General features: G+C 39.1%; 1 protein-coding gene and 3 long non-coding RNA genes across 15 annotated transcripts in view; 1 reads left to right on the top strand and 3 right to left on the bottom strand.

Moving 5' to 3' along the window:
- The window catches only part of col22a1 (collagen, type XXII, alpha 1), a 39,784-nt gene extending 31,357 nt beyond the window's left edge, over nt 1-8,427 (bottom strand). The window contains exons 1-3 of the mRNA XM_077548650.1: nt 8,322-8,427; nt 7,678-8,244; nt 3,901-3,981 (exon numbers count right to left, since the gene is read on the bottom strand). Coding sequence (XP_077404776.1) covers nt 3,901-3,981; nt 7,678-8,244; nt 8,322-8,412 — 739 coding nt within the window. The 5' untranslated portion in view covers nt 8,413-8,427. The remainder of the gene's footprint in view (nt 1-3,900; nt 3,982-7,677; nt 8,245-8,321) is intronic.
- LOC144037575 (uncharacterized) lies at nt 8,417-13,301 on the bottom strand (the record flags this gene model as incomplete). The annotated part of the gene is made up of 4 exons (XR_013288968.1): nt 13,248-13,301; nt 12,333-12,394; nt 11,127-11,231; nt 8,417-8,470 (listed from the first exon to the last, which is right to left on the bottom strand). It is a non-coding gene; the product is annotated as an uncharacterized LOC144037575 (long non-coding RNA).
- A 78-nt stretch (nt 13,302-13,379) lies between these two features.
- On the top strand, nt 13,380-18,306 carry LOC144037819 (uncharacterized). Of its 3 annotated transcripts, none has more exons than XR_013289071.1 (4): nt 13,380-13,601; nt 14,692-14,761; nt 15,980-16,082; nt 17,071-18,306. It is a non-coding gene; the product is annotated as an uncharacterized LOC144037819 (long non-coding RNA). The 3 variants fall into 3 exon arrangements; XR_013289072.1 differs by lacking the exon at nt 17,071-18,306 and adding an exon at nt 16,264-16,282; XR_013289070.1 differs by lacking the exon at nt 17,071-18,306 and having other exon boundaries at nt 15,980-16,214.
- On the bottom strand, nt 17,040-19,017 carry LOC144037818 (uncharacterized). Of its 10 annotated transcripts, none has more exons than XR_013289066.1 (10): nt 18,726-19,017; nt 18,596-18,624; nt 18,331-18,536; nt 18,119-18,192; nt 17,995-18,043; nt 17,705-17,813; nt 17,520-17,613; nt 17,398-17,452; nt 17,257-17,330; nt 17,040-17,181 (listed from the first exon to the last, which is right to left on the bottom strand). It is a non-coding gene; the product is annotated as an uncharacterized LOC144037818 (long non-coding RNA). The 10 variants fall into 10 exon arrangements; XR_013289063.1 differs by having other exon boundaries at nt 18,141-18,192; XR_013289065.1 differs by having other exon boundaries at nt 18,141-18,192; nt 18,331-18,377.
- Between the last annotated feature and the right edge of the window lie 145 nt (nt 19,018-19,162).

The raw sequence follows: 19,162 nt of genomic DNA, 5'->3' as shown, positions 1-19,162 counted from the left end.
TTGTCCGGATGATCAGACGGTCATTTTGTGAACTCTTCTCAAAGTGGACCATCACATTAGTACAAATTAATTGTAAATCCATGACAGGGCTACAAAAAGTTCAATCACATGTTTTTCTTTAGGAACGCTACGGAGGCTTAACTTGCTTTTTTTTTTTTTTTATACGCGTTTCACATTGCTCGGCAGAGAGCCAGCCGCCATTCTACGTCACTACGCACGGAATGCGTTGCGACGTAAATAACAATGGCGGCGTACGTCCAAATAAAGTTTCTACAAAATGTATTAAACTGGAAATGAATCTCATTTACATCTTAAGATGAAACACGGCAAGTTTGAAGACGAAATTCCGGAGGAATCCGTTCAAATACGAACTCTATAAAAAGGCCCCAAAAAATGGTGACAAATTTCAAAATAGATCAAAATGGTGGACTTCCTGTTTAGGTTTAGCACACGGCTTCAAAAGTCTTTTTTGTATGTCGAGGGATGTTACATATGCCCCTAAATTTTACTTTCATTTGGGTTGAAAAGTACAACCGGGAATAACATTTTGAATGCTTGACACGGAGCCGTAGTCGTTCATGTTTAGGGTCTGAAAAATCCTAATTTTTGCAGAGAACAATAATAGCTCCGAAGAATAATTCCTACAGAAACGATAGGGACCCAATTACACATTGTTTATTTAAAACAAATACATAGGTAAGGCAGATTAGCATAACGCTAACACATAATGGGGAATGCTATTCACGGGCTAACGCTACTCAAATGACACTGTTAAATTTCACAGGAATGAATGCTACGGATGTAAAATAAGTTTGTGTTCAATTTCGCTTAAGAACATGTTGTCCTTGGTTTGACAAAACACAAACATGGTGAATGTTTCCAGCTGTCTGATTTGACCCTATTACTATTTTTTTAGGCACAACGCAGCGCTCACGCATCGCCGGCTTGCCTGCTCGCCGGTCGGTCACCGGTTTGCATTGTGCGCACTCGCCGCCTCTGTGCGGTTGTTTGGAGGCCATCGTTGCGCAGAGTTGTAATTTAGACTGGCGGTGCCGTGCTGTATAATCAAGTCAGAGAGTTATTTTGGACGGCTACGAGAACGACCATTTGTGTGTGTGGGGGAGATGCCAGATGAGTTCACGGGCCGGTGGACGCAGCGAGGTTTTTCTGATGGGAGAAGATATGAATAAACCGCAAGTTGTGTCGGTGGTCACGACCTGATAAGTCGCTATGACGTTATGCCTTCTTTTTCCTGCTTCTTTGGAAGCTCATCTAAAGTTTGCACTTTACAAAGTCATTCAGATTTGAAGTTCTGAGCGTGTTTTCTGTCAAGGGGGGATTGATTGGAATGTTGGTGTGAGCGGCAAACATTCATCCACTTTCTACACTGCTTTCAGGGTAGCGGGTGAGGTGGACTGCACTCTGGACTGGTCGCCGGTCAACCACAGGGCACAAAGACAGAGACAGAAAACTATTCGCACTTCGCACCAGCTCTGAGTGGGAACTAAAAAAATATATATGTGCGGCAGGCTGGCAAGTGAATCAATAGCCTCAGCAAACTAAACCAAACTAAAATGTGTGTGAGCAGAAAATGACAAAAGGAAGCAGCAAAAGCAAATGACCTGTTGGGTCACGGAAATACAGTTCCCGCCCACTTGAGATCAAATTTGGGTCATTAAAATGAGTTTGACACACCTGATCGAAATGATCAGTTTCTCTCATTTTGCTATTCAGATATTGTCATTTAAAGCATTTATTTGCAAAAAAGTGTATTTTCCAGAGCTGGTTATGACTTCACTCTAGACAGAGGGTCTCAACCCAAGGCCCAGGGGCCATTTATGTCCCCCAGGATGACAATTTGCGGCCCCCCTACTTGACTTCAACGTTCAATTTTAGTGTGGCTGCTTATTTTGTCATGTCATTGCCCTGGACATTTTTCTTCTTACGGTCTATCTACCATAAAGTTCAGGCTCAAGACAGTTTTCAGTGAAACATAATTCTGAAGTAGGGCACATTAATTTGATGAATTCATCATTTTTAAAAATCAATGATTTAAAAACTAGTTAAATCGCGAAATTGGAGTGCATATAAATAAATGCACTCTTTCTTTTATTTAATTATTTTTCTTCTTTTATTTAATTATTTTTCTTCCTTTATTTAATTATTTTTCTTCTTTTATTTAATTTATTTATTTAATTTATTTAAGTTATGATTAGCTGTTTTCCTGTACAGGCTATGTTAACGTTAGGTAAAATCTGATTGTTATTTTGTACATTTTTCTTCTTACGGTCTATCTACCATAAAGTTCAGGCTCAAGACAGTTTTCAGTGAAACATAATTCTGAAGTAGGGCACATTAATTTGATGAATTCATCATTTTAAAAATCAATGATTTAAAAACTAGTTAAATGGCGAAATTGAGGTGCATATAAATAAATGCACTCTTCTTTTATTTAATTATTTTTCTTCTTTTATTTAATTATTTTCTTCTTTTATTTAATTATTTTTCTTATTTTTTTTAATTTATTTATTTAATTTATTTAAGTTATGATTAGCTGTTGTCCTGTACAGGCTATGTTAACGTTAGGTAAAATCTGATTGTTATTTTGTACATAATTATTATTATTTAAATACATATTTGTTGGGTTTATGACCTTGGTTAAAATGTAATTGTCTAGATTGACTGAGGGGGGGGGGGGTTGCTTATGTCTTCGTGCATGTGCGAGTAACAGTCAGTGAAGAACCTGACCCTAATCTAGGGAAAGTAGAATAGAAATCAGCATAATTAATAACTCGCCTCAAGGGGAAACAGACCACTACTAGCGGGTGAACACTAATTGACACGATTTCCCCTGCAGCATCTCTCATCCCACAAACAGGAGTGCAAACAGTACGTCCATCTGTTTTTTCTCTCTGCGCGATACACGTGGGTGGGAGATCCAGACAGGAACTCGCTTCGGCCCGAAAGGCATCTTGTAACAACATCCAAACTTTCTGGAGAAATGCTGTCCAAGTGTTCTCAGAAAGGTTTAACAGGAAAAGGGGGTACAAAATCTCACGGTACAGTCCAATATTTTTTTTCTTTTTCAGAGAGGACCACTTTAGAAGTCCCACTTGTATTCTAAGGGCCAATATCAAGTAATTTTTCCTATTTGGAAGCGCACGTATTAATGTCATGCAGGTTGCATGCAAAGACGAGGTTGAACATGCTAGTATGCAGACAGACAATTCATTAGGTACATCTGACACCATTTTATGTAATTCAACAATTTTATGTAATTCAACATCACAGTTACAGTATCCATGTGAAGTAGGTGTTACCATGTTTGCAGTTTTTAGTAGTGCTGAACTACCTTCCATCATACTGAGATTTAATTTGTGACACCGAGATACAAATTCATTTATTACATGTGAGAACAAATGCCAAACGTTTCAAACTGTCCTTGTATTGGATAATAAAAGTGTCTAGTGACCGTTATGTGGAACTTCAGGATCTAAAGTTGAAACACACAATAGCTGAGATTTTTTATCTGTTGGTTTAAAAATGGGAAGTCCGAAACTTTCCAAGGGAATTAACAAGAATGTAGCACATGGAAATTAGTGGTGATTTTCAAGCCAATTATGTCTTTAAAAACCACTTCGCAGTGACAGTGACTGATAATTAAAAAAAACAAAAAAACAATATATATATTTTTTTAAATTTTTAAATTTTTAAATTTTTAAATTTTTAAATTTTTAAATTTTTAAATTTTTAAATTTTTAAATTTTTACATTTTTAAATTTTGAATTTTTTTAATTTAAAAAAACATATATATATTTTATTTTTAAAAGTTACAATTTTTTTATTGTTTATTTTTAACTTTTTTCATTTTATTTATTTATTCATTTTTTTTGTGCTTACCTGGAACTTGCTGAAGGCCGTAGCTGGTGCTGTCCTGTTTAAAGCGATCTGGTTGCACTTTCATGTTTGGACATAGTACATCTGAGGAGAAAAAAAAAAAACATGTTAGTATGCAGCTCAGGCAATTATTATTAAAAAATTAATAAATAAAGTTGACTTTCAGATGGCATATTGACTCATTGAGAACGGCCCCAACTCGTAAAAATATGAAATTCGATGCGGTCATATAGCCGCAAACCACTTTGTCCAGACTAAAATGAAGCTGATGGTGATTGCTCCCCTCAAATTCACAAAAACCGAACTGAGAATATGGAGGGAAGGTCACCGTAATGTTCCGAGTAATGCATCCGGTGACAGACAAATGCCCTCTGACCGTCTGGGAAAAAGGGTGTTCGTTAGTTCATGTGTGGGAGTAGAGGGCTTGTTTTGGTCGAGCGCAAGGGGGGCCCACTCGAAAGTCAATCTTAGATTTCCACACAGACGTATTTTACACATTGCGATGACAGAAGGAAAGACAACACCGGCGGAATTTAATGGCAGCTTTGCTATTTGTGTGAAGACGGCATCTCCGTTACTCGTCCTGTTGATTCTATTAAGCCAAAGCAAACATTCGTTTGGCTTGGACATATAACAAGAAGACAGGAGGTCAGTTGTTGAACTTCAAATTCATGATAATATTAACAATAAATAGTAAAGTACTGTCCTTTATTATATAAGCTATTGAGAATTTCCGAGCACCAAAATGTTACATTCCAGTTATTTGACTATATTGTGCCCCAACAGTGTTTATCTGCCAATGACTTAGCAGTTCGGTTGGCTGAAGATCCACCATTTTTAAGCACAATTGTATCAAAGCCTAATGGTATGCAGAGCTGCAGTGTTAGCGCAGATTAGCATTAGCAAGTTGTCAACAAAGGAGGGGAAGCGTGAGATTTATGTATGGTCAATTCATGGCTCCGCTACGCTACGTTAATTGACAAATTTGATGGCTTAGTGATGAACTCCAAAAGTGAAAATACACTCTATATTCTTTGTGTAATTTCACAGAATTATGGTTAGGGATGGGCCAGTACCGACACCAGGTATCGTGAGGGCGAAACCCTCTTGTGGCTATTTTACGATCAGGAACTGAAGGTATACATGTCTGACAGATGCCCTTTATTTTTGATTGGTACTTTTTTTGGCCAACTGGATTATTAGTTTGATTTTATTTATTTATTTATTTATTTGACGTATTCATTCAATTTATTTATTCAAATTCATTTTGTTATGTGTTTTATATTAAATAATATAATATTAATTACATTTTGTGAACAAAAGGAAAAAAGACAATAGAAAATTGGCATTAATATTATTCAGCTTTAAGGAAACATGCTATATTGAGAGATACAGCCCTTTCTTTAAAATTATACCATTTAAGCATATAATTAATTCTCAAAAACACTAGTGGTAACAGTACTTGGTATCGGTATCGGTGACTATAAAACTCTCCAAATTATGGTATTTTTTGAAGGAAATGCATGCTGTCTTCTAAAAATCACATCATAAAAAACACATTTGCATTCTTTTGGTAAATTCCAATAAAATCTGACACACCGTTCATCATTTCAGAAGTAATTTTGCTCATACGTATCTATTTTGGACACAAGGAATGAAATATTTTCTCAACTGCTTTATTGCGACAACGGGACAAGCCTTTATTGTCTGTGAAGCCCACAACTTGCAGCAGAATTTGCACAACTGCAATAGCACGTCATGCTTTTTAAGGACCTTTGCCATCGCACGCCGGGCACGAACAGCCGAGCTACTCCCTGCACTTGTGGCCCTCCAGGCTATAATTTAGGGATCCGTCTGCAAGTTAAAATGGGAGCAATGCAAAAAAGCTCACACTATGGGATGGAATATTCAGACAGATTTGTTTGTTTGATCAGCGGAAGTGAAATGTTGGTGCCAAACTTTGATGAATTAAAACCTCGTTCTATGCGATTACGGTAGATTTTGACTTTTGAATGTTGTTTAGTCATTTATGTACGATTGTGTCTACACTCATATTCACACACACACACACAATAAAAAAAAAGTTTTTTTTTTGCTTCTATTGATTAGAAGGTGAAAGTAATTGAACGCTGACATCAGGGCGGCTGCACCGTGCACACTTAAAACAAAGAGAGCTGTAATTTTCCGGGTGAAAATAGACTCCACCACTTATAGGCTCACTTGTGGTCGTTCAAGAGATGACGGAAATAAAAACTTGCTTTTAGGGAAAATGTTGCCTCCCGCTGCCGTCTACATTTAAAAAAAAAAAATGCTGCCACTCCAGGGGTCAGTTATGCAAGGTTAAAGGGCACGTGCTTTGAAATAAATAGCCAAGCCGTACTGCGTTTTCAACTGAGTAAAGTGACACAATTCAGTGGCAGGCTACAGTGAAGCCACAAAATCAGATCGTATAGAATTAGTACTGCATTTCCTCTTTGTGGCATAAGAAACAAGGCCTTTTTTCTTTACTCCAGGGGTTATTTTAGACAGGAATTTTCATGTGTCGGAGTGAAGCACATCCATCATTCTCAGTGGCGTATTTATATGGAGAAAAATAGTAGGGCACCAACAACTTAGGTAAGCTACATACCGGGAAGTCTTTAGGGTTATTTACTGTCTGGTGGGCTTTCTATTCTATGTTATACAATACATTAACCAACAAAAAAACATGCAGAACAAACTAAATATAGCAGACACAGCAATATGGATTGACCACTTTTTGTTGCTAGGCAGAATTCTTTGTCCCCAAACTGTCATATGCTAGTCATGCACTCTTAGCTGTCTGAATGGTAAAGAGGATGATGAGATATAAATACATAAACACTAAATCAATTGAATGATTACTCTGTATTGTTTGTAAACACATAGTAGACTATTTATGGGGAGGAAATAGGGCACCAACTACTTACAGTAAGTATGCAACATGCAGTACCAGGAAGACTACAATGCTACAATATATATATTTTTAAATACGCACCTTATATAAAAATGTAACTGCCAACACAGCAATGTAGATTGACTACTTGTTGCTAGGTAGAATTCATTTGTGGCATTTTAGGCCAATCCCAAAAAAATAAATCAATACATTTATGAGGCAAGTTCGAAATAAACACTATGGATGGATGGATGGAAAAAGTCGACACACCCCTGTTGAAATGCCAGGTTTTTGTAATATAGAAAAATGAGACCAAAGATAAATCTTTTCAAAACTTTTTCTTCCATTAATGTGACCTATAAATTGGACCCCCACCCCCCAGAGAGCAGTAACCACAAATAAATATCTGAAATAATATGACATTTGAGGGTGTGCACACTTATGCGACGACCATATTCCAGTTGGTTTTACTTCCCCTCTTGAAAAAATAAAAAAGTAAAAAAATGTTCAAATGTACAGGTTGTAGGTCACATTGATGGTGGAAAACGTTTTGAAATGATGATTAAACCTGGAATTTGAACATGGGTGTGTAGACTTTTTATAGTCACTGTATCTTTCTACTGATCATTCCCAGGAAATCAGTTCTTTTTTCTATTGATTTTTAAGTATACACTCAGTTAATATCACTTTGCTAACAAGTGGAAAATTGCAATTTAGTAAAAAAAAAAAAATTAATTAAAAAGCCTCTATAGCAGCAGTAAACTCACCAGGTTATGAGCATGCGCTTTGTGGTCAGGCGGTTAAAATAAAGGCCGACTGTGACGACGTGCATATTGAAGGTGCGCCATTTGAAACGTGAGACTTACTTTCGCACAGCCTCCTCCTGAGTCGGCCCCTGATCTTATCGATGGCGTTGAAGTCCGTCACGTGGAACACGTGGGCGTTCTTCGGCTCCGCCGCAATCTCCTCCAGCTCCACCTTTAGGGCTTCGCCGATGCCCACCGCGAACATCCTGATGCCGGCCGCCGCGGCCGCCTTTGACGGCTCCAGAACATAATCCTGACTTCGGCCGTCTGTCAGCAGGATGGCCACCTTCTGGATTCCTCTGGCCAAGGGCCTGGCTCCGTTTCGCTCCAAAAAGACGTTGTTGGTGGTATAGCTGATAGCATCCCCAGTCATCGTATTCCCCCCAAGGTAGCGTATGTTCCTGGCGGCTTGCTTCACTTCCTCTAAGCTCCTGTATCTGTCCAGGTGGAACTCAGTGGTGGGTCGGTCACTGTAGCGAACCACGGCCACTCGGGTCTTGTCTGGCGCTACGTCAAAGGACTCCACCAGGTTGGCCACCCATTGCCGGATTTTCTCAAAATTCTCCTTGCCCACACTGGACGAGGTATCCAGGATGAATGCCAGGTCATAGTGGACATTTTTGCACCCTGTCATCAAGAAAAAAAAATACAAATGAAGATACCGGTAGTCCCAAACTAATTAGAACCTATCCAGATGTTTATACCTGCCCTCTGAGCTTCCACTCTCTTTCCAGTGAGAGTCACGGCCAGGATGACCAATACCAGCGTGATCCTAAATCCCAGTCGGAATTCCATCTTGGACTTGATTTGGGTTGGTTCTCTTTATCTTATTAGCACCATCCAAGTCCCTGGTCTGTGGAAACATTAACAGCATTCACTTCGGAGCATTCACTTCGGAGTAGGAGTCCAAACATTTCAGCAAAGAAACCAAAATGTAACTGGTATTAAATAGGGGTGTCAGGCAATTACATTTTTTTAATCGTAATTAATCGCATGACTTCAATAGTTAACTCACGATTAATCACACACTTTAGATCTGTTCTAAATATACAATAAAAGTTTTCATACTCTTGTTAACATAAAAGTGGGAAAAATGTCTAATAGAAATATGGCTGCATCTTTTAGTCATTGAGTCACAGTAATTTCATAATAATTCATAAAATTGAGTTCAAATTAAAAAGTTGTACTGTACTGTAAAAAACGAATGTGATATTGATTTGTGTTGAGGTACATTTTCTTCCACTAGATGGCATAATTGCATTTGTAAGACAGTGACAGTTCCGTGCATTTTTTTTTTTCATATTAAGAGCGATCTAATCTTCAACATGAAGTAACTTGTGAAATTTTGCACATTTTTTAAATTGTCAAGTACAACTTGACACCAATCTCCACAAATATATGCATTATTATTAAATCTATTACTGTTAAATTTTGGTGTGGAATTCCCCCAGTGCAGGCTTTCCAAGTAAGGGGCAGTCATTATTTGCGTGTTTAAAAAAAATTGTGGCTATTTTACTATTTTTGACACCCCTAGTATTAAAACAATGCTCCGATGATATTTACTTCTTCTTCTAATGTAAATCAGATGCGTTCCGGTCTTCTAATCTGGTGTCCAGTTTGAATTTCTCAATGTCTGCGATGAACTTTGGCAACGGACGTCCTCTATTCTCAGGATAATAATACCTATGACCAAAATACATAAGCCTCCCAGAGGAAACTGACCTCACCAAAAATTGTTGGGAAAAAGTGCCAAACTAGTTTTATAATATCCAAACACTAACTGAGGCACGGGAAAGAATATATGACTTTGCAGTTTTTAGACTTACTTCAGTTAGAAATCCACAGGAGGTGATGCTAGGTTTTCTTGGCAGCAATTCTCTGAGGACAATTATTTTTGGCTTCATTATGGAAGATTATACAGTAGGAGTGGCAATAACACAAATGTGTCACATCAACACAAAACCCTGTTTGGTCGTAATGTACACTGGGGGGTTTTGTGATGCGGCGGATGCGTGACTGGTCATAGACATAACAGTTTCATCCCGACTGGAAAAGATGCCTCAAGTCCAAGGTGATCGCTATGGGAGGTACATGGATACGCAACATTATAATTAACTTGCTTACCTCTGTGCATTTATTCGACTTATTTAAATATTTATGGGCCAACCAATGAACTGCTCTCAAGTGGTCATAAAATTGACTCCAGCGGAACTGGGCTGTTCTGTTTATCTTAGAAGACTCGGGCTCATTTGAATAAACTAGCTGTTATTTCCTTTATGTTGCCTGCTTTATTGAGAAAGGAAAAATATTTGATAACTTTTTGTATTCGATAAAACTGTACAATCCGATACATCCGTCTACGAGATTACGACGCTTTGCCTTTAAAGCATTCCAATCAAATGTAAACAACAAACATGGCCGACGACCTCGATAAATGCCAGTCAGCATGCTAAAAGCTAATTGGTAGCATGATAGCAACAAAACTGTTTTTTTGTTTGTTTTTGTTTTGTAGTTACTTTTAAAAATGTCCCAGTTTTTGGGACTGTAGCAGTGACCGGTTGTCTAAACTGGATTCTGTATGATGTGGTGGTAGAAACAGGTGACATATTAGACTAGCCAACCAGTGAAGAGCATCATTTTTATTACAGTGGAGATACAATATACCAAATCAAACTATTCTTAGTATAATCATAATTAATCTTGTTTAATCAAAAAATCCATTTCCGTCTGCATTTGGTTTGGGTAAATAGTACACTTTTATTTTTGATTGAATTAGCGTTTAGCTGCTAAGGTAATCTACAGCTGCTAAGCTACGCAACCTAAGGCTAAAATCACAAGAAAAAAAATACTCAAATTAACCTGTTTTTAAAAAAATATATTTTTACAATAAATGTCTTTGACCTGTCATAAATCTTAGATTGTCAGAAAATAAATGAGGTTGAATTTACACTGACAAATTGGAGGTGGAGCACATTTTGGAGGGGTGCAACCTAACCAAGTAGCTTGCGAAGCACAATATTATTCACTCTACGCAAATGACATGTCTTATCTGATGGTACATTAGGCTATTCCTGCCTCTTACTTTCACTGGTTCTATTCAGTGTATTTGGGCATATTACAGCAACTAATTACCACCAATTTGTCTGGGAACGCTGGCCAAAGTAATTTGGCCCAACCTCTTCAAATTCTCCGCACAGGTCATAGATGGTCTCAGTTGTCTTCCTTGAAAGCAGCCATGCAATATGTTAAAGCAATAATCGAGTTGTTTTGCTTTTGGCTATTAGGATGCGTGCTTGTTTCCACTTCCTCTATATCTCTGTCAATGGTTGACTTGGGAATGCAAGATGCATATAACAGAAGCATCATGTGAAAAGCAGATCATATTCTCCCGCTTTATAATTTGACAGAAAAGACTTAACAAGGGGATTAAAAAGTAAGCGATGAAGTAGTGTAAACAATTAAAAAGATGATTTGTTTTGAACTTGTGTAAGAAAGTGTCGCGTTCCTACCTGCCTTCTGAATCCGCTCCAGTGGAGGCACGAGCGTGACCCCCTCGCCTGCAGGCCCTTTGCCGCCCGTATCAGCAGCCCCGCAGCATCTTCATCCAAATTGCACTAAAATGGCGTCAAATGTGTTGAAATAATCCCCGGGTGAAAATCCAGTGTGCAGTTACAAATGTGAGATGGGTTTGAAAGAACCTTGTGGATGCCTGCGCACAGTGGGAGGGAACAGTGGCGTGGTGGGTGGGGTGTTGGGTTTCATGGTGCCGGTGGTGGAGGGGGGTTAAAAACGAGGTGGCTTGTGTAGCCTATGCTTCACTCGCACACTCGCAGCCAATTATAGATGCAACTTTCAGGATATTTTGGGCCCCCACCCCTCTTACGTTTTACCCCTTCCTTTGAAGCTGAAGCCTCTCATACTTTATTTTTTTATATTTTTTTATTTTTTACCATCCTGCCACCACAAGTGTCCACATTGCCACAGTGGAGCCGCCCTTTTGGGGCTGCTCCTGCTGGGCCGGGCCGGGCCGGGCCGCACACTTCTGGAGCAGGCCTGTGTTTAAGTTGGCTAAATGATTACAGAACAGCATTACTTGCGACGGAACTTCCACTGCTTCTGTGATCCTATTACGCAAATTTAGTGCGGCTCTGACAGGTTTACATGCGTTGGACCGCAACATCTGTCATTTTTTACTATTATTTTGATGCATCATTTGTCTTTTCATTACGTTGACCTCATTGGAATTTGTCATTATTTGCTACAACATGCTGGGCGAGTGGCCAGTTAATCACAGGGCACATTTCAACAAACAACAACCGGAATTTGCCTTAGTCTTCAATTAACACAAGGTATAACTTTTTGGGGCAGGACATTTAAACCTCACGCAGAAAGGGTCCAAAAATCTAACACAGGAACTTTGAGGTGCTACGTTTAATTGAACTATAACAGCCATTATGCACTTAATGTAAATTATTACAAATAGAAAGTATTGAGTCATTGAGAGTGATTTTAAAATGTCAAGGCTGCAATAAAATTTGGGTGATTATTTGGCACACAAAAAAAAATGCTTCTTCTGGATATTTGATTCCCTCCCCTAAGATTTTACTTTATTTTAAACATTCATGAAAGCTAACAATGTTGATGATAAAGAATGTGACATTCACTTCTACTAAGTTGGAAATTGAACTGGCAACCAGTCAACTTTTGAATCTCACCTTTAGGAAACTTTTAAGGCCTGGTTTCATGGGCGCTGCCATCTTGGAAAGTCCCACGGTACCTGTAGGGAAAACACTATCAAATATGCTGCATTCGGGGACGGTGAGAAATGTGAATTTTACCATTAGGATCGTCAACATCAAAGCGTTCGAGGCCAATGTAAACAACAAAGATGGATGGTTGATAAATTGTTTATTGTTCTAGTTTACGTAGTCAATAAAAAATAACTTTTTATGGAATAATTCAATTAATTTTATAAGAAATAAAGAGATAAATATGTTTAAAATCGTGAAATTATGTTTGGCTATTCATGGTCTGTGTCTCCATGGGGGTCGCCATCAGAGGCATAGCTTGCCATCAGGCTAGGCAGGGAATTGCTTGAGGCCCCTTAGCCAGCAGGGGCCCCCAGAGGGCCAACAGATTTGACACAAACCGCATATCCTTCACACAGTCTTAGGTTTTGCTCGTCCTTGTGAATCAGATAATTGTTCATATCTATATGCATGCAGGGGGGCTGCTGTAGACTCACTCTCCCAACCTTCTCTCAGCTCTAAGTAAAAGAGAAATAGTCATCTGACAACCGTCAACATCAACCTTGAACAGAGATTCATAATCATGGTTGACAGCCTCTTGTTCCTACTCTTTAGTTTTGTTTTTATTTATTAATTTTTCCTTTCGGACATATCCTTGTGACAGTTTCAACACAACATATATTTGTTACATCCGAAAAGAAAAAGGGCTGACGGGATGAAGTACACATTTCCATCAGTTCATCTTCCCCTGTCCAGTAGTGTTTGTTAGTGGCTTTTTGAAATGACAATGCCCAAGCAAGGGCCGCAAGTTTTTCTTTCTTTTCCATGTAACACTGCACCCCCATTTCTAACAAAATTCCTTTAAAACATCCACTTTTTTACCGAACTGGGGAGGCATAACCTTTGACCTGGACCAGCATGCCTTGCAGGTGAGATTCCAAATCCGATTATTATTATTATTATTATTATTATTATTATTATTTTAGCTAGTTAGCTCTGGAATCAGCTGCGACCCGGAAGTTGAACACTGACCGGAAAAGGAAATGAGAAATTGTTTGGCTTGGCGTTTTTTGTTTTGTTTTGAGCACATGGTCGCCGCCAAGTTACGTTAGTAGGTAATTTTGGATTGTTTACATGCACAGAGGCGTCCACAATAAAGGAATATTGTCTCTACGTCGGCTGCTGCCCGTCTACCTGCACGTCAGCTGAAGAAAAGTGGCAACGTGTTGTGAAAAGGTAACTCGTGCTCAACTTTTCCACGTTTTTACTGCATGGTCCTCTAAAAGTATATTTTTGTTTAAAAAGAACCGTCGTCTCTTATTTAGCGTGTCCTCGGCTGACTCGATTAAATCAACTAACGAGACACGATACTGTTGTCCAATGTAAAATGTGTTTAATAGTCTACTTGTCGAAAGGGTGGGATAAAAATAATAAAAAATACAAAAAATAACAGTAGGATTCAAGAAAATCCAGTTTGAGCAATTGAAAATGTTCTAATGAGTCAGTATTCCTGATGCCTTGTGTGATTAGTTGATGCTGCATTCGGGGATGGTCATAATTAATCCGAGTTGCTTTTTCAGTTCCGACCTGAAAGTGTTCGAGGCGAAAGTAAACAACCAAAATGGTGAATAGTGAAAAATGTGTCTATTTATTTTGGTCCTCAAAACTCATTTTGACCCCCAGCAAACTTGCCATCTCGCAATTTTGCTTCATTTATTGTTTTTATCTTATATCATAAGCATTTCATACAGTTCAGTAGTTCACCGTATAATTTCATGCAGGCAGATGTTGTTTTACGCAAAGTTATGTCGAATATTTTTGAATGAAGACAGCTATCTAGTTTTATACTCGAGTAAATTGTGTTTTCCAAAGGGGTCGCTATTGTAGAGTGACGTCACATTGTAGTCCGTCGGTGAAGTCGGGTACCCCCCACTTCGCAGGTGGTGTTTCCCCCAAAAAAGGGGGAGATTTCCGAGCATCCTCGAATGCAGCAAATGTTCCAGAGGGCGGGGCAGCAGCGGTTGGCAAAGGCGCGGTCTTGTGCGGGTGATGGGTGGAGTCATCAGAGCGGAGTGAGCGGGTGGGGGAGTGGCTTAGGTTGGACTGCGCTGACCTGCTTGCTCAGTGCATGTATCACTTGCATTTTATGAAAAATCATCAACAAGCAGCTTGTGGTCAAAACTTCAATAATATGACATTTATCAAGTAGTGACGTGAATATTTCAGAGAATTTCAATTGTTTGAAAGCCTAGTATTTTATGCAAATTGGCATATACGATATGCAAATGAGCATTACTCACCACTTCCGTTTCTGTTTTCTTGACAGGATCGAGGCCGTTTGGGACATGGATAGGTCTGTGCTACAAGCATGCGATTGGAAAGCTGCTTTTCGACAGGTGCGTGTACTTTTTTTACACCGAGGATGCCATGCCTTGTGCTTGAGGAGGTGTGTCTGATGCCACTTTGCCATTTGTCAGAGCACTGACTTGCGCCTGATGTATTTAGACATACACGAGAACAACATTCAATGGTTCTGAACATGTGCTTTTAAAAAAATAACATTAGTGTGGCCCAAATGATTGAAAAAAAAATATTTAGAAAATATAAACAACTTACAAACAAAAATAAAAATAACTTTAAAAAAATCTTTGTTTTTGGTTGCGCTAATGACACCTAATGACTTTCCAAACTGGGCAAATTTTTCAGTACACCCTAGTTATTGTCTTGACTAATGTATACAGGTTCTGATAGTAGATAGACAAATCATGAGGTTCCCCTCCCTCAAGTGTACCTAATCAAGTGTCCAAATATTAGGTACACTCCCAGTCTTATTTCTCGACTATGCGTCTATTGACAGATAGATCATGCCCACAAATGTCATGAGTGGACAGACTGTAGAACCTCTGCATGTTGTTCCAGGTGGTGAGTGAACTTTGATTTAGATTAGCTAAAAATGTTTTTGCTTTTACTGATGATTCCACATGCTAACCTTTGTTAACGATTTTTAACTGAGGCATTTTAACTCATTCACTGCCATTGCCGTAAAAAATTCAATATTTGTACTATTTCTATTAGTTTCCTTTTTTTCTACTTTTGTTAACAAGAGTATGAAAACCTAGAATTTTCTATTGTACATTTAGAACAGATATAAAATTTGCGATTAATCGTGAGTTAACTATTGAAGCCATGCAATTAATTACAATTTAAAAAAAAATAATCGTCTGACGCCCCTAATTTGGAATAATCTTTTCTTATATTTAATTAGGGGCATCAGGCGATTACATATTTTAATTGTAATTAATCACATGACTTCACTAGTTAACTCACGATTAATCAAAAATGTTATATCTGTTCTAAACGTACAGTACATTTTTTTCCTAGGTTTTCACACTCTTGTTAACAAAAGTGTGTGGCGGGGGGGTGAAACTAAGAAATGGTTCAAATGAATTTTTGATGTCTATAGCTGTCAATGAGTTAATGACAATTTGGCATCATTACACACTGTGAGTCCCCCCCCCCCCTTTTTTTTGGGTTGAGCTCGGTAGCATTGGACTTAGCTGCGACCCCGACGTCTTGTGAGTAATTAAATTTTTTTTGTTTTTGTTTCCCGACAGGATGGGAGGAGGTCTTGGACAAACACGCAGCCAACAGACACAAGACTTTTCGGACATGTCGGATGTTTCTGCACTCCATTCACAGCAAGCTGCTTACGGACAGGTGTGTGCGCTATTTGAAGGCAAATGTTGTGTGCAGCCTGTCAACCAGTCTTTGTAACGTGAGCCCAACATGAAATGATTGCTGTGTCCAAATAAGTGCTTGTCTCAACTCAAATATATTGTTGAAGTGGAATGAGTGTCTCCGTGTTTGATTTCCAACTGCACTGTGCTTGTATTTTCAGGGCCTCGAATGGATTGCACGTGGATTGTTCTTGAAGACGTTTGGTCTCCCGTCCGAGCTGGCTTTCTCGCTTCGTTCTCAAGGCCAGATGGCGGGATTTTCAGCATGAATCGAGGAAGCCTGCTCGGATCAGGGGCCAAAACATCTTCAAGAACAACCTGAGCAATCCACTTGCAATCCATTTAAGGGCCCAAAAATGCTTTCTTGCTACTATGGAGCTTCAACATGCCCACTTATAAAAAATAAATATTTTTTTTTATTATTAATTTGCATAAATGGCCACTCCCACTCAGAATTGTCCAACCAGATGATAGTATGTAAATTAATTTGCATAAATGACCACGCCCCTTAAGGATTGACCTATCGGAGGGCTGGCCACGCCCACTTTTCCACACTACAGACAGTATATGGCTTAATTTGCATATGATTACCCTGGTAATTTGCATAACCACGCCCATTTAATGAGCCAGCCAATCAGATTATGGCACTTATTACATAACCCACCAATCAGATTGCTTGCTGTGCAATAATTTGCATAAACCACACCCTTTATGGAGTCAACCAATCAGATGCTGGCACTGTTAGAACCCACCAACCAGATTGCTTCCTGCTAGAAAATTTGCATTACCTTGCAACTTGGCCACACCCCTTTATTTTGCAATATATATTTTATGAAACATTTAAAATGTTTCGTAATGTTATAAGTGTTTAGAAATGTTGCAATTTGTCAACTTTTTTTTGCAGGTTTTGTAATGTTACAAGAAGAATTCAGAAAAGTTTCAATTTGTCAACTTTTATTTTTTTGCAGAGTACATGTTGGAATGGCAAAAAAAAAAAAAAAGAAGTTGTATGACTTGATTGCTGCCTCCTTGTGGTCACCAGGTGAAGTTGCGAGCCAGCGGGAGCAGACTGTGCGGCCCTAAAACAAAACGACATCAGTGAGTCAAGTCAACTTGTTGTACAGCAAACGTTTTTGAAATATGAAGAAAGTCACCTGCACAGAAGGGGATCCGGGCAAAATCGCTCACACGGCCGCAACGCCAGAAAGTCCGCCATGTTCCTCGGCGCCTGCAGGAGAAAAACATTGGAAGACATTGAGGAGAAGCTCGCCGAGTAGACAGCGTTCAAAACTTACCGTCAACTTCAAGCTGAGGGCATCAATGCAACAACAAGAACACAAGTGTTGGACTCTACAACAAAAAAGGACGTTAAGTGTTTTTTTTTAATGCAGCAAATTTGACAGAAGTTGAAACCCACCAGTGCAGAAGAGGTCAAACCCAGCGATGGCCAGCTTCGTACACATTTCCTGTTCCTCAGGCAGCTCTGGTTCAAGTCAAAATGCTGTTTTTACCTGCACACATACAAAAAAGCAGGACAGTAGGAATGGTCAGTGCAAGTGCATTTTTTTTAATGCAGCAAATTTGACAGAAGAAGAAAGCCACCAGTGCAGAAGAGGACCTGCGACTGTCAGTGATGACGCAGCTGCATTCACAGGAAGATGACCTTGAAGAAAACTTTGAAGTGACCTTACACTTCTTTGCAGCGGACAAACTGACACAAAAAACAGGAGATAAGCAATGAACCAGTCCAGCTTCTACTCAAGTTTATTAACACGTCAACAACAAAAAAAGTGGTTGAACATCTCCAGGGCCCAGAGATGCTTTGGCACCATTTAGTCAACAAAAGCAGAAGAAAACCAATGTCAACGTGTCGGCACAGAAGGTAAATGTACCTTTTTGAGGGTCCCGAGTGAAGCGCAGTTCAATGCAGCTTTGGGGAGACTACAAAAAGAGAGATGTTCAAACAGGTTTATCAAATGTTCACGTCAGCCATTTTGTTTTGCAGCATGCTCAAACCCAGCAATGGCCAGTCTCCTACAATTTTCTTGTTCTTCATGCAGCTCTGGTTCAAGTCAAAATGCCGTTTTTACCTGCACGCATACAAAAAAGCAGGATGTTAGGAATGGTCAGTGCAAGTCACCTGGCATGTCTTTACCTTCCTCACCATGTGCTAAAACTAATTAAAACATGATATCACATTTTAACATGTATGAGTGTTTGTGTCTCACCAGTGACGAGAACAGGGCTGGGCTGGACATCGTGTCAATGGCCTGGGCTGAAAGACACGGTAACATAATGTAGTTAGCTTTGAAACATGCAAGCACGTTTAGCCTTTGTAGAGCAAAAAAAAAAAATCTTTCAAAGCCATAGTGAAAAAGATGGGGAAGTAAGCAACTTTATTTCAAGGGGAGGCCATTTGCTTCAAGATGCAAGCCTGTGGACAAATTAAAGTTAAGAGTTGATTCTCACTAATGTAAAACGCTGGCAACTTACCTTCTGCCAAACGGTGCTCTTCTCCAATGCTGGAAAGGGAAAAAGTACTTCGTGTTACTTAATATCTTCCGTTTCCAAGTACCGTTTGGCGTTTAAGAACAAAGTTTTAACAAATAAGTCCTTTACTTACCGCGAGCATTTATTTCCGAACATGTCAAATAAATGCGTTGGTGCCATTTTTGCACGCGATTGACGTTGATTGACCACGATCGAGCAAACATTTTAGCTAGCATGCTAGCAAGGTGTTTGCATGTTGAAACGGTGAACATGTTAAAAGTTACAACTACGACTGTAAGAAGAATCTTTAAACAAACCTCTTGTCAAAGCTTTTGGTCATCTTGTCGAGATGAGTGGCGAACGGCAGGCGGAGGACGTCGACGTGATGCTGGCGAAGAAAAGAAAGACCGCTCGCTCAATTAGTCACAGCTTAAATAGGTTTTCGGTAACAACGTCATCACTTGCTGTTTTTTTCAAAAGCTTTATTTAACCAAGAAAATAAAAAAAAAATATTTAGACAGAAAATCCTGATAAAATCAGGACAGTATTTTAAGGGGATCGAACCGTGCT

This window comes from Vanacampus margaritifer, chromosome 17 (assembly GCF_051991255.1).
Source record: "Vanacampus margaritifer isolate UIUO_Vmar chromosome 17, RoL_Vmar_1.0, whole genome shotgun sequence".
Lineage (NCBI taxonomy): Eukaryota > Metazoa > Chordata > Actinopteri > Syngnathiformes > Syngnathidae > Vanacampus > Vanacampus margaritifer.
Note: the sequence above shows the minus strand (reverse complement) of the source record. Positions and strands in the feature narration are given on the sequence as shown.